Source organism: Choloepus didactylus, chromosome 11, assembly GCF_015220235.1.
Source record: "Choloepus didactylus isolate mChoDid1 chromosome 11, mChoDid1.pri, whole genome shotgun sequence".
Lineage (NCBI taxonomy): Eukaryota > Metazoa > Chordata > Mammalia > Pilosa > Megalonychidae > Choloepus > Choloepus didactylus.
Window position 1 is genome coordinate 62,786,600 of NC_051317.1, and position 15,828 is coordinate 62,802,427.

General features: G+C 37.9%; 1 protein-coding gene across 10 annotated transcripts in view; it reads left to right on the forward strand.

Annotated features, from left to right (window-relative positions):
- The window catches only part of SPEF2 (sperm flagellar 2), a 246,864-nt gene that overhangs the window by 181,639 nt on the left and 49,397 nt on the right, over nt 1-15,828 (forward strand). For all 10 annotated transcript variants that reach the window (XR_005210938.1, XM_037799097.1, XM_037799104.1 and 7 more), the window contains 4 exons: nt 1,562-1,700; nt 3,435-3,563; nt 5,909-6,047; nt 8,734-8,963. Coding sequence is in view for 9 of the 10 variants with exons in the window: in XM_037799097.1 (XP_037655025.1) it covers nt 1,562-1,700; nt 3,435-3,563; nt 5,909-6,047; nt 8,734-8,963 (637 nt within the window). In the remaining variant the exon portion in view is untranslated. The remainder of the gene's footprint in view (nt 1-1,561; nt 1,701-3,434; nt 3,564-5,908; nt 6,048-8,733; nt 8,964-15,828) is intronic.

Below are 15,828 nucleotides of genomic sequence, written 5' to 3' on the forward strand. Positions count from 1 at the left end.
TCAGCTCTCAGCTTTTAGGGCTACACTGATAAACACCCATCACTTTTCCATGACAGTTGGACTTATTGTATAAGCTCTACCCTCTCTACTGCAGGCAGAACCTCAGCTGCATACACCTCAAGACAAGGTTTGCTACAGATTCAAAGGCAGAGCCAGCCTCAGAGGAGATGGGGCAAGCATCCCCGCAGGGCTTGTCCCTCCCTGCCCCTGTGGGCCTGGGTGGAGCGTCCCCATTTCTCAGCCATTATGAGGGACCATATGACTAATCTCAGGGACACTCAGGAGAGTGAAAGGAGGGATTTGCTGAAACAGAGAGAAGGCAGAAGTCACTAGAGTAGAGAAAACAACACCATGCAGTTACCCTGTGGGTCTAGGTCATCTTCATGTGCACTTTCTCTTCCTAGAATCATATCAAGTGTTAGGGTAGAAAGGAAGCCCAGGAGTCAAGGATTCAAAGTCCCAATGAATGTGCTGCATGCGCTCAAAAATTGGTTTGGGGGTGTTTTAGTTTCCCAGTTGTTAAAACAAATACCATGTAATTGGTTGACTTAAACAATGGGAATTTCTGGCTCACAGATTTGAGGCTAAGAGAAGTCCAAAATAAAGTCATCGGCAAGGCAATGCTTTCTCCCAAAAGAGTGTGGCCTTCCAGGGTTGGCTGACAGTGATCCTTGGTTCCTGGCTTTTCTATCATATGAATCTTTTCTGGATTCTGTTGACTTTCAACTTCTGGCTGTTCCCATGCCTTTTCTCTCCCTCTGACTTTCACTCTGCTTCTATAGGACTCCAGTAATCTGGATTAAAACCAAACCTGATTCAGTTGGACCACACCTTAACTGAAATAAGCATCTTGAAGACATCTTATTTACAATGGGTTCACACCCTCAGGACCAGGGATTAAGCCCTGAACATGCCTTTTGTGGGGGAAATATTCAATCCCCAGTGCGGGGTTGGGAGTGGATCTCACTCTTTTTATGTATCAGGTGTGTGTGTGTGTTTGTGTGTGTGTGTGTGTGTGTGTGTGTGTGTGTGTATAGCATAAACAGTTTATACAGGGTATCTATGGTTTTAAAATGTCATTGTGGGAGGAACAATTAGGAAAAAAAAAAGTTTAAAAATCTCCGTAGGGGGTCAATAATAAAAAAAGGTGGAGAAAAACTGATATAGAGGAATGCCCAGTCTTGAAGGTCAACAGATAACAAGAACTTGGAAGAACAGAGGGTATTAAGTTCATAGAGTCTGAGATTTAAGAAGAGAATACTGTTTGCATAAACATGGAACAGTGATGGTCTGGAGGTGACAATGAGAAAATACAAGAATGTATTGCAGGGAATGCTTGAAAAAGTGAGCAGAAAGCCTCAGAGAAGCTGCTTCTTGAGACAGAGCCAGCTTTCCACTGAAGGAAAAATCAGAGTGTAGACTCTGTTAAAGATTGAGTACATAAGACATGGTTGTTTACAGTGGGATGAGGTTTCAATGGAATCTGGTGATGACTAAATCTAAATGGCTATCCTGTTTTCTGGGTATTGCATTAACTGAAATACTGCTGTTATACAACCAGGTGGCTGCTGAAATTCATCAGAGGCTCATGGAAGAAGAAAACCAACCAGCAGATCCAAAAGAAAAATCTCCTCAGACAGGTGTAAATAAAAAAGTCAAAAAGGAACCCAAGAAAAAAATGACAGACAAAAATACAAAAGGTATTCATGGTTTCAGTCTACTGAACCCTGAACACATAAACCTCTCCTTGGTGAAAAACAAGCACTTAACCAGCCACAAAGCCACCAGAATACTGTTCATTACATTTAAATTAGGGACCCAGGTTTCTGTGAGCTGTGGTGTTATTTGGCAAATCATATTGCATGCCAGTCCCCCCAACTTGTTTATCCAAATATCTGCATGTATCCTGTGTAAAGCAAACCTCAAAGATAGTTTTGAACATGTTAAAGGGACTCCAGGATGACACTGTGTCATCTGCAGAGAGTGTCTGAAGGTGTTCACACTTGCTACAGTACCCAAGAGAAGTTAAAAAGTGAATTATATGCATGAAGATTTCAGGGGCACTTTTTAATTCCAGCTCACTCTCCTCTCCTGCCTATATCTCTGCCTCAGAGGCAAGATGGAAAATAAAGAGGAAAGAAATCTCAGGTTGGGCAAGACACCCAATTAATCTTAGGGACAGATCTGGAACAAACAGATTTTTTCCACCTCTACATTTTTTTCCACCTTTACATTTTTTGAAGTAACTGGAGGCAAGAGAGGAACAGAGGAAAAGTTACTCCATTAATTGATTGCTCACATGATGTTTCTGAGGCCCCTGCTATGTGAAACACACTACGATGGGTGCTGAGGACACAGTAGTGATTTAAGAAGAAAACGATATGGTCCTTGCCCTTATAGAACTGTAGTTTAGCAGCTGCATAGATAAACATTTGACCAATCACTGTCCTTAGATAGGGTAGGTACAAGTATCTCAAGAGCAAGGTCACCTCATTCTGTCTGTGGGGATAGGGTCATAGAAGTCATTTAGACAGAGGTGAGTAGGAGTTAAGTAGAACAGCAATGAAGAACCCATCTGCGATGCTAAAGGTAAAATAAACAGTTTTTGAGAGTAATACTTCTGTTTACTTTAATGAAATAAGTGATCAAGTCCAATTCCTTAATTTTACAGATTCTGAAAAAGAAATCCAGAGAAAATGATCTCTCTTTCATCTGTAACTTGTACATATGCCTATTATTGTAATTAAAACATTTTATTACAATTTCTTTGTTTATATTTACATCTTCTTCACAAATTAGGAACCCCTTGTGTTCCAGACCCTCAAGGAAAATAACTAGAATTACACTGCCAAACCACATGGGTAAATCCTCAGACAAATATTGACAAATTCTTATTTTCTAATTCTCTTATGTCACCATTAAATTACTTATAGTTAAATATCAGTTAAAAGATAATTAGGTAAATTACAGACTCTTGAACATCAGTTGCATTTAGGCCATGCTTTGCTGAGGCTATTCTCTGGTCTTTTCTTGATGAAGATGTGGGAAACACTTTGCAATTACAAGCCATTCCTTATGGAGTGGTACTTCTGCAGCGGGATAATGGTACACAAATTTTGTTGGATTTTGCTAACTTCAGTCCCAAACTCTAAAGGGGACCCTCTTTGGAGTCTGTAACCCTCTCTGCCCTTGCTGCACACCTCATTTTCCAATGATGCTACCCAAATGGGATATTTTTATCTGCGCCCAGCCCAGATAACACATGGAAAGTTCTCAGAGAAGGACCAGTTCACACTCTGAGGACCAGTGCTTATAGTTTCCAAATCACTGGAGGTTTATAGCTCCATAAACTTGGCTTTGTTCTCATTTTGTGCAAGTACCATGCATGTACTTGTATGTTGGCAGTTCACTCTGCATTTTCATTGCCCTTTCAGGTAAATCACCACCTTTAGCAGAACTCTCTCCTGTAATGGTAACAGCAGAGGAAATGGCTGAAATGGAAAAGAAAAAAGAATTGGGGCTCAAAATAAAGGAAGAACATCTTGCTGCCCTGCAATTTGAAGGTAGCAATTGGACAGAATTAAGTTAATGTTTTGCTGGGAAAAATAGACAAGTCAGCAAACAGCCCATGACTGGCTCATCAATTGCCTCAGACCATGTCTATGAGACCACAAAGTAAACTGAGGGAAACTTAGAATGTTCAGTTGGTTGTTTATTTCTGACAATATAAGTACCAGTCACAGACTTGACTGACATGAGCCTGATGTGTTGGCATCCCCTATCACAGTCTTAATTGTCTGCCAGGATCCCAAAAAGCAACCAAGAGAATTCCAGTAAGGTTTAAGAAAGCAAACACCGGTAATTAAAATCTCAAAGAATATAAACAAAAAGAAAATGTTAGAGAATTGGTGTTATTTTACAAGTTGAAAGGAGGCTTGGTTTTATAGCACCCTAAGAATAATTTAGGCCTCCCATTAAGAAAGTAAATCCAGACTAAAAGGTAAAAGGCTCTGAAATGGGTTCTTGGGAGCAGAGACCATAGGAGAGACAGTGGTGGATCTACAGTGTTCAAGTGCCTCTTCTGTGGATAGCAATGACTCTGTAAGACTTATTCTGCTTATGGCTCCTCCAATTGTATTATAATGCAATTGAGAATGGGATTTGAAAAGATCAGGAAACCGAATGAAAATATTCTCATTGGAAAGAAACCATGGTCAGTAGACTAGAGGATAAAACCATAGGAATGCAGCATAGCTACTCAATGACTGTTAACTATTATGGATACTTCCCATCACTTGCTTCTCTCCATCTCCTCTCCCCAACCTACCACAGCCTGTTTCCATGGTGTCAAGGGTAAAATCTGAAATCAGTAGAATACAGGGAGAACTTGGATTTAGGAAAATCAGGGACACAGGCTTTTCCCCTATTGCCTGTCTTCACATCTGATTTCATGTTTCAATTCATCCGTCACATGAGCCTTAGTGTGACCAAATTCATTCCTTCGTACAATAAGTATTTATTGAGTTTCCACTGTGTGCCAGGCCCTGTGGTAATTGCTGGAGACACAAACATATACACCAGAACATAGAACAAATAAACAAACAAAACCCAATCTAGAGGAAGAGAAATGCAAACAATCACTTATAATCTCTTGCAGGATTGGAGACAGGCAATGTGAGACAAAGGGAATGTCGGGGTAGTCAAGAAAGACTTCCCAGAGGATCTTATGCATGAGGTGATCTGGAAGAACATGGAGAAGTTGGCCCAGGGGACAAATTGGAGTGGGGATGGCAGAGGGGAAGCATGTACCAAGGCAGAGAGAGGCAAAAGGAGCATATTCGGTGACCTGCAAGAAGCTCAGGGACGTGAGGCATCTGCTGGGCAAAGGAGTCTGAGGAGATAGGGGCCAGGTCATGGAGGGTCATGTGGGCCCTGCCAAACAATTTAGTTTGTCTTGTGGCAACTGGAAATTAGGGAAGAATTTAGAGCAGAAGAGCAATTATGATCACATCTGCAGATAAGACAGATTACTCTAGAATGTGGAGATTGGATTTGAGGTAAGGATAGAAAGTTTAAAAAAGGCGCTGTTGCAGTATTTTAAGAGAGAATTGGTGCCCAATCTGGGCCAGTGGCAATGGAAAAAGTGAAGAGAGATTGGAAAGATATTTCGGAGGTAAAATCCATGGTCCTCCCTATGTGCCAGAAACAGCATTCAGTCCTGGAACATACAGGTTTTACACAGTTCTACCAGGGCTGCAAATACAATAGCCTTTCTGTCCCAAGGTGTTAAAATAGAGACTTTGTTCCCCCCTCCACCTTTTTGAAATGCAAAAACCATCAAGGAGTTTTGTTTTGTTTTGTTTTGTTTTCCCATTCCAAGTTTTTCAAGAGTATGTTGCTGTAATTGCAACACATTACACTGCCCAATTATAGTTTTGGTTTAAAAAATCTCTTTTTATTTTAAAATTACTTTATTTATCAAATAAAAAAAACATTTCCAAACAAAATAAAGGAAAGCAATGGGAAAAACAAATATCCTGAAATAATTTCATTCCTTCCAATATACTCCTACCATACCAAAAGAAAATTAACGAACCATAGTAACACCTGAGCATTCCCATATCATTAAGATCAACCTCAATATCTTGTCTGTTCTTATTAGATTATCATTAAATGATTATCTTATTAGATTATCTTATTAGATTATCCCTTAAATGACTCTACCATACATTACATTTTGTTTCTGAATGATAAGGATAAGGTTCTACCTTATCTATATTGGCATATGAAATATGCATCTAAAGCTTCACAAATTGAAACATGATTGATTTAAAATTGAATTCAGTTCATCAGAAAATGCATGTACCTATAATACATCTTAAAAACCCTTATTTCTCTTTTTAAATAGAGATAGCCACGCAGTTTCGGCTTGAACTGATAAAGACAAAAGCATTGACTTTCCTTGAAGATAGAGTAACAAAGGTAGTAGATGTGTATAAACTCATGGAAAAGTGGCTTGGTGAAAGATACTTGAATGAAATGGCCAGGTACAGTACTGCATGGCTTTTTAAAAATTCACTTTATTAATTCCTGAATGCCAAAACTGACACAAAAAAATTTAAGGTATTTACAAATGTAAATTATATTTACAAATATAAATTTTGACCTTTTAGGAAATGACATACATAAACACTTGCAGTGAGCATTTACTATCACATCTGTGTTGACTCTTGTCAAACAGTAAATAATGTATCAACAGGTTTTATTGCATTATCCAGTTTTATATGTTATTGATGAGTTTGGTTTTCACAGTGCCCAATGAGAACTTTGGTTTACAAGGTAAGATTATATAGGGCAATTTTAAAATATTTTCAGATATAAGATAGTATTTCATGCTTTTCTAATACCAGGTTTATTATAAGTTGAGACCAGTTAAAGGGAGATTAAACCATTCACTGAAAGATTCACCGGTTCTGCTGAACCCTTTGAAAGGGTAGTACCCACCTCTTCAAAGGCTTTCCAGAATCTCATTGCTAGTGAGGTGCAATGAGTTTCATTCTCTTAGATCTCCCCTAAAAGGTAAAAGGAAGCAGCTCAACATAGTGGAGATAGCTGTCATCTGAGAGGCCAGGGACCTAATTTCTAGTCCCACAGAGTCTACAAATTAGAAGCTTGCCTAATTGCTTTGGGCCTCATCAGCTTCATCTATAAAAGGAAACCCTGTAACCAGGCTGTCTCAGTTTTCTACTAGACCTAGATTCTATGACACACTACAGTCTGCAGTGAACGTTTAGTGAAAATTTATAAGTTGCTATGTACATAGGATTCACATAGCAAGTATTCACAGAAGCGACAATTGGTGTCTAAAAATCAGTTGTTATGGTTTGTTTCCTCCAGTCCTTGCCTCATAACAAAGGTTCTGCTGAAAATCTTCAAGCTAATTGTTTATAACTATTGAATCTATTAAAAAAAATAGATATAAATATGTCAGTATATTGTATCATATATATGTCAGTATATAGCTATATCAATAGCTGTATATGTCATACTTATACATTTGTATCAGTCTGGTGACTATATCACAGTAATGCTTAAAAGAATTTCATTAAATCTGTTACTCATAACAGAGAACAGTAAGTTCTACTCTGTTCTCCACCCGCCACTTACAAATGAGAACATATCTTCTTGATTCTTAGTATTGATGGCTAACATCCATGTGACTATCAAATGAAAATGCCTCTACGTTTTCTCAGACATACTTGTCTGATTTATCTATACTGTATATATCTCTGCCTCTGAATCTACAGTGCTGTATCGTGGCCACAGAAGTTAAAACCTGGGAATGTTCAGCTGTTCTTTCTGTTTTGATTATCACACAGACTCTTCAGTGATACAAGAAAAAAAAAAAAAAAAAGAGCTGTCGGATGTCTTTGAACTTCAAATCCTGTTTTTATTTTCCTGGCATTTTTTCCCTCTCTTTCTTTAGGCACTAGGTGGCGCACACATGTTTTGAAGTCCTGGCTATGGTTGGGTCTCAGACCACTCTTGGAGTCCCTCCTCCCTCACATTCTAAACTCAGTAGCTATCCAAGGCCCGTCTCTTCTGCCCACTCCTTACCACCCCCAACTCCCATCCTACCCCCACCCCCGAAAGCACACAATTCCCAAAAGAATAAACAAATTAGATAATGCATGCTATATGGACACTCAGAAAGACAACATGCTGGAGTTTAATTCAGGAGTGGCTTTTTAAAGAAAGCAACTAATACTGTTTCCTATTTTCAGCATATGAATACTATAGTGTTCCTGAATTATATAAAAGCAAATTAAATATGTGTTTTCCTGTAATTTGGAGATATTTCATTTAAAAAATAACCTTTCATCAACATGGTGATAATTGTACTTATTTATGTACAAAAATTCTCTGACCTTTAAAGTGTCATAACTGTATGAGATAATTTAAATCCTTGCCCTATGAGATTTCACATTAACAACCCTAAGGTAGGTGGATGATGTGTTATTGGCTCCATTGTAAAATGAGGAAATGCAGACAGCTTAAGCTGACTTAGCCAAGGACTTGGCCAGACAGTATCCTAGTATGAGAACTCTGCTGCCAGTTCTCTTTCCACCACACCATAGTAGTTCCTAACTATTCCTAACCATCACTGCGTAGAAACACGCGGTCTAGCTAGAATTTGTTATTGTTTGTAAAGATAGCAAAGCTATTTCAATGGTTTGTATACAACAGTCCATTCTGACAACTGTGTCTTAGATACCATCAACCTCCTTGATGTAGTTAGAAATACATTATCACGTTTGATACACTCTATAATTTATATTGATTCTAAATAAATGTCTATTCTAAAAGTCATATGTTATGACTTATTCTGCCATTTAACCTTATTCTGGTTCATACTTAGGATGACATATATCCCTTGACATAATCTTGCAAATGTAGTTAAATATGTTCTAATAATAAAACTGTATTTGATGTCTTCTCTTTTTGTTAAGCTTTATGTAAAATTTGTGACTTAGCTTTGTAATAACTATTTTTTTGTTATTAATCTACACCAATTTATTTATATGCTGCTTTTTTCTAAAATGGACTTGAGCAGACTGAACACACAGATTGAAATAACTTAATGAGTTCACTTTTGTGCATGTCTTATAAGCAAATAATATTAATCTAATAAGTATCTTTAATGTGTATACCTATTCATTTTTCCACTTTCAGTGTTGAAAAATTAACTGAGGTAGCTCGCTATCACATTGAAACCTCTACAAAAATTCAGAATGAACTTTATTTAAGCCAAGAAGACTTCTTTATTAATGGCAACATAAAAGTCTATCCAGATCCTCCCCCACCAACACGTCCTCCACCTGTCGAAAAGGAAGAAAATGGCACCCTGACCATCGAACAGCTTGACAATCTTCGAAATCAATTCTTAGATATGGCACCTAAAGGTAGGAAAAATAATTATCATGAAAGGAACACAAAAAGGTTAAGAATAATGGGATGATAATCAGTTGTCCACAAGTGAAATCAGTGTGGTGCTAAAGGGAGTCCTTACTGTCTTCTAGTTATCACATATTTGCTTCATACAACATAGATCTGAACTTACAAAAATAGAAGGACCACAGTAACTAAATCTAACAGTGTTGTGATCCCCACTCCTGGTAATTCGCTCCTGTCTTCCCTTGCCCCTGCAGGGCAAGTTAGTAAAATTGAGTATTACTCCAAATGGCAATTGAGAGACAGCCTTTGTGCATACTTCTAGTTTAGGTTTTATATTGGGATTCTGCATTTGTGTTTCTGCCTTCCCCACTAGTCTGTGAATAAGACCAGAGAGTAGAGAATTTCCCTTTTATATGTGCCTTCTCATTCAATGCTTAGCAGACAAAGATGAGAATGAACTAAGCTATTAACAAATATTAAGTGTTCATATGTGTGGGCTTGTTATTTTCTGCACACATTCTTTATTTCCTTCACATTTTATCATCATAGTACTATAAAATCTGCACAGGCTTTGTTTACTCAGGCTCTTCTACATCCAGATATTCTCCAATACATTCCATCAACTGATAGCACAATTAATTCAGAAAGATTGCATAGGATTATCATCTCCTTTGTATAGTTTAGACAGAGCCACAGAGCAGTTGAGGAAATTGCCAATGGTTACATATTAGTCAGGACCCCGGGAATTCAAAGTCCCGGCCCCTTCTCATCAAACCAACTTGCTTCTCATAAATAGGTTTATTTTATAGTCTAACACAGCCTACTTATTGGAAAATCATTACTTTTTCCTCGAAAATAGTCAACTGATTTTTGTCTACTGTGAACACAATTCTATTTTCACAATGAGTGTATTTCATTTTTCTTTAAAAAGTCCAGGATTACCTGAAACTCACATCATATCTCATTAGTAAAAAGAGCACTACCTTGCTCTAAGTCTGAAGATGTCCTTACAAAGCCCAACAGGTGAAAAAAATGTATACCTGTGACCCTGGGTGGATCCCTACCCTGGCATGTGTCAGTTCATCTGATCAGCTTGAGCAGGTTTTACACCCTCCAAGTATAAAATCACTGCAGCTGTGGATGGGCACTGACTCGGGTTGGCAGCATTGGGACAAGAAGGAAATGTGGCCATCAACAGGTGAAAAAAAAAGTAATGCAACTGTAAAGCCAACCCATGAAATCCCTGAAATCCTCCAGTCAAGCAGATTCTTTCCTCTTCCCCATTGTGTGGGCATCAGAATGCCCTTTTATTATGTATTTCCCCTTTCAAAGTTGCTTTTATTCATTTTATTCATGCTATTTTTACATATAAAATAAAAAGTTAGGCATAAAAGATTTTATGCATGAAATATGATTTGCTTTAATCCTACACTAATGTGACTGGAAGTAAATCAACCAGTTAGTAAGTCAAAACTAAAATCTTTGGGGGGCAGCGGAACAAGAAGTGGATTTTGAAAATTATCAGCCACTGATAATTCCTTTCAGAGGACACCCTAGTATTCACGATGATACTTGTTGAATCCAACCTCAGAACCAGAACTTGCATTTCAATTAAAATTTAAAAATAAATAACGAAGCAGCTATAACTTGAAATGTGTATGTCCTAGAAGACTACATTTAGAAATTCTTTGGTCTAAAAGATGTCAACAGATAGATTTATCTCTCAGTACAACTGATTTCAGAGTATGGCAGTCGGGGAGAGTAGGAAAATAAGAAAGGGAGGGAGAGAGAGAGGGAAAGAGAGAAGGAGGAAGATGAATAGTTATAACAAAGAAAAATGTTGAAATAAAAGGCAAACCACTTGTCCTAGGGAACTTATAGTGTAATTTCAAAAGGCAAACAAAGATGAAGAAAACATAGACGATATCTAAATTCTCCCTGGAATAGAGTGTAAACTTTATAAAAGTGCTCAAGAATGCAAAGAATCAGTGTCCAGTGAGGTTCTTCGGGACACACTTTTGAAGGAATACCTTGGAGGGTGGAATTGAAGGAAGTAAAGAGTGATTTGATGACAAAGATATAGAGATATTTAAACTTAAGGGAACCACCACTAGCCAACATGAAGATATGAGGCAATGGTATGGCTGTTTAGGGAATAGTAAGGAAACTGTTCTGCTTTTCCTTCTCCAGTAGCATGAACTGCAGCAAATGGAAGGGGCAGCCTTCTCTCCTTCTCTGTCTGGAGAACCAACTCCATTTACCCAAGCTGGAGAATTAATCCAGAATTAAGAGTGACAGTTGTAATCACAGCAGAATGTAAAACGTTGTATAACACATGGGATTAGGGGATTGTGATGGTTCAAAGTCTGTAATCGTCTATGAACAAGCAGTTTAAACTCTTTGCTTTATTAGCTCAGTTACACCATTTGAAAAATATATAGTGCATATGTTGCTTTTAAGTTATAGGTAAAATACTTAGCATAGTGCCTGGCACTCTATCAGTAGAAGTAGTATTCATTGTTATTATTTTTGCTATTATGGCACTGCTTTCATTATTAGTAATAAAGGGAAGGAACAAGTTAGCATCATTCCATTTTCTCCAGCCCAGAGTCACAGAATTGGAGACTCTCTGATGAGCCCTCAAAGTCAGGCTTCTGAGGCTGACATTGCCCTGCCCTGAGGGAGTCCAATAATTACCACTGGTACCCTCATCCCTCTCACCTGGCCCCACAAAGCATCCTCTGGATTTAGTCTGTCTTCCTCAGTTCTGAAATTATTGTTCACTATCTTAAATGATTCACACCCATCCATCTTTTACAACGAAGTCTTTAGTCATATTCCTTTTTGTGTTATCTTCCATTTTATTTACCCTGGAACTCTACAATTCCAAAAGACCATCTTAGTTTGAGTGACATGTGTTTTGAAAGTATATTGCAATTGGCTGAAAGTGGTACTTTTCTGAATGTGTGGTCCGGCAGAACTTCCTACTTGAACTTGAAAGTTGCTATTATTTCTAAGTCAGAAATATGGACATTTCCTATGCTATTTCATATATTCCCATGCAATCCATGATAACTAAGAAGCAACTTCCAAGCTCACTAAAATATGTTAACAAATAGATTTTTCTAAGAAACGCATACAATTGTGCACATAACAGTTGTTAGGTTATTGGAGTCACAATAAGAATTTTAAGTAAATTTACAGGAGTGTTGATATCTTTAAAATACATTTTTCAGCTTTTAATTATGCTACATAAATAAAATTATTGAGGGAAGTGGGTAAACTTTGATTAAACCAAATGACTAAATACTTTAAATACTTGTGAGTAGCCAGCATCAGGATATAAATAGAAATAACTAAAGCTTAAGGAGTTTTCTGCTGAGTATTGGTTAACTCACTTGAAAATGAAAAGTAGTCATTAAAATGGCCCTTAATAAAGCTAAAATAAAATTGAAAATGCATCATATACTGTAATGCTTATATTCAACTCTCCTTTTCCAGTCAAAGTCTGCCACTTATGATGATTCTAAACCTCCTTTGGTAAAGATGGTAATTAGGCATAAAATACCAAGTGTTGATATGATTGCCACAAATATGCCAAAAGGAAAAATGACCTCATGAATGATAATCATACAAAATCAAGCAAACTGCAATGGCACAATTTGGTCATGCTTGCATTTTTCTTGCCACTTAGAAAAAGCCAAAATTTGGAACCTTTGGAGCAGGTTAAGTAAGAGACAGCCAATGAATTACTGAGATATTTTTCACTGACTTTCCTAGAAATCGTTCCCATGAGCATACTCCCAGAAAAGAGTGAGATTTAATAAATGTTTTCTGAATTATAACAATAACCAATATTGGCCTGGTGTTTACTATGTGTCAGGCCCTGTGCTAGCATTTTACATGTTAATTCCTTTCATACCCACCCAACTCTGTGCTGGAATGACTGGAATCAGACAGCTCTTTTCAAATCCACCTCTGCCACTGCCTTGCAGATCTTGGCAAGGTCTTTGTACGATCTTGGACAAGGTTATTTCACCTCTCTGTGCTTCACATAATAACTATTCTTAATTCATGGACCTATTAGAAGGATTATAGTAGTGAATATATGAAAAGTACCTAGCATGTAGAATGTGCAATTTAAGTTTAATATAAGCTATTATTATATAATTACAGTAATATCATAGTATTAGATAACACATAGCATTATATAATATTGTTAGAAACTATTATTATTGTCTTCAGTGCCCTGGAGGTGCACATACCCTAATAGGCACATGCAGAATTACCCCCAGAATGCTTCCAGAAAAAATTACACCACCTGGTAGAATTAAGCATGGGCTATGTGGCTCCCCAGGGACTGTAAGCATCCTCAACAAAAACAGATATTTTGTATACCACCAACAGCTCGGGAACAGGTACATCTTGTCTCCAAACATCAGGTGCCAAATACTTCAGGAAGATGGCCTTTCTCCAACGGAAGCAATTAGGACTCTGTTGAAACTAGAAGAACACTTTAGCTCTGTTCCTCTGTCCCCACTTAAACCATAAGAACTCCATTTCCTTGTAGGCCCATCAGCCCTCCATATAATGCCCATAAACATTTGGTTCATAGCTATTTTGGCCTCTGCCAAGAGGTTATCTAGGGAGAACACAGACCAGCATACTCTATATCCTTGCTCCTTCTTCAAGAGAGGCAGTGTTTAGTTGTCAAGGACTGGAACATTGTTCTAATAAAGTGACAAGGAGTCCTCCTTTGAGCCCCCTTCTTGAAGACCCTGATATTTAGTGACCGGTCTTAGAGGCCAAGAACTCTAGGTTGTAGCCGCTGAACTAGTCATTCAGCCACACAATTTTTGCAGGAGTTCAGAGGAGAAAGTAGTTACTACTGTCTATGTGGGTCAGCATAGGGGTTAATCCAGAGGAAACTCTGAAATGTATCTTCCAGGAAGAGAAAGGACTTTTCAGGCAAAAGGGAAGATGGAACAGATGTAGAGATTTGTGACGTTGCATGACATGTATAGGGAACAGCTAACAGACAAGCTGGGGTAAGTGGCAGGAGGTGGGATGACAACGATAGCTTGTGGTCAAGTTGTGAAGTTGCAAGTGGCAGGCAAAGGGCATGCAGGGAAGGATTATCAAAGGCGTTCAGTGCCAAGAGATGTGGAGAATGGGTTGCAGGGGGGGAGACTATGTCATACAGACCAGCAGACACTGCCCAGTCTCTCTGCACAGCCTCAAGTAACCAGGAGACAGGAGAAAGGGCACTGGGTTGTTTTCTGAAAGGGGAAACTGGAAAGTTCTGTGAATTTTTCTAGACTCGGTGTCTCAGAGAAAATTATAAAAATATAAATAAATAGATACTCACAGGTAAGTAAGCCCCATATTTTGATCTGGAATTGCTTTAATTAAATTAATCAAACATTTACACAAATCAAGAAATATAGAAAGTTTTCCTAAAAAAGGAATGATATGGACAGATCAATGTTATTAACAGGAATATCTATCCAGGTGACAAAATGTAGGGATTCCAGCAAAGAAGGGTGTGGCTCCATATGCCCTACAGTTCTTCCAGTGGATGAACTCCTTCTACTAGATCAAATTCTGGTCCCAGAAATGCACTAGGGCATCTAGAAGTCTTCAACCCTATTAAAACCATCTGCAGTCAGAGTTTCATGTGTTTCTTCAGGATGAAACATATTCTCTTGAAGCTCAAGAACTTATGTAAGAAAATAATTAGGCAAATGAAAGTATATGCTCAGAAATAAAGATAACATCTTCCAGAAAATCTGTTCATACAACTAAAAAACATAAAAGCTAGCTAAATTAGTAGTGGAAGCTAAGGCCTTTTACTTTAGACTTTTTTTTTTCCATCCATCCATTCATTTAATCAATAATATGTTTGTTGAGCAGGCACTTGATCTGGTGCTGAGGGCTTTGTGTGGGAGGCTGACAGGTACTCCAATGCTTAGATGAGGAAATGAAGGCAGTAGGTATAGATTTTTTTTTAACAGCTACATAAGGAGACTAATTTTAAATGAAATGCAGCAATATTTAGGAGTGGAAAAAAAGTCAGGGATCTGCTTTAACAGCAACAACTGCAAAAAGACTGATTAAAGGAAAATAGGATTTAGATAAAATAAGGAAAAAAGGATAGATAAACTAATGCGAATGGTTTTCAGTTGAAAGGGTTAAGAGATGTGACATCATGAAAATCAGTTAAGGGAGATTTCTTTCTTCCAACATTTATCATGTGCTTAGCAATCAGCTAGACATTATAGAGTACAAAAGAAGTAAGAACGAGTCTGGTCAGAAGCAGCTTAAAATTTGGTCAAAGAATCAACACCCATGATCAGAAAGCAACAGCCGCAAAAATTTTGAATATGTCAGCATGAGATGTTTGAAAATAATATTACACACACACACACACACATACACCTCTTCCATTTTATAATTATATTATAAAATAGGGCAAAGCTATCTAATGACCAGTGGTGATGCAATTTACAGACAGGAGATATATACGTGGGCTGGGGCAGTGAGGGAACCTTAAAGGAGAAACTGGTATTTAAGGTTTTGTTTCATTTTGATATTTGTGTCCTACTGTCCAGATAAATGTATTTTCCCCTCCCTGGAAAATGGTCAAATGTTTGTCAAAAGTTAAATCTTTGGGTTAAATAACAAGATGAGGTGAGGCACAGCTGCTTTACAAACCAACTGGGAAGGGTCTTGAAGTCTGACGTTCTTCGTGTAAATAAAATTGTCTTTACCATTGCCAGAGAAGGAGGGACTGGGGCAGGAGAGAAGGAATGCCCGATCCAAGGCAAAGATGCACTGCTGGTCCTTATTGTTATGTTTTCTTATCAAGGCAGG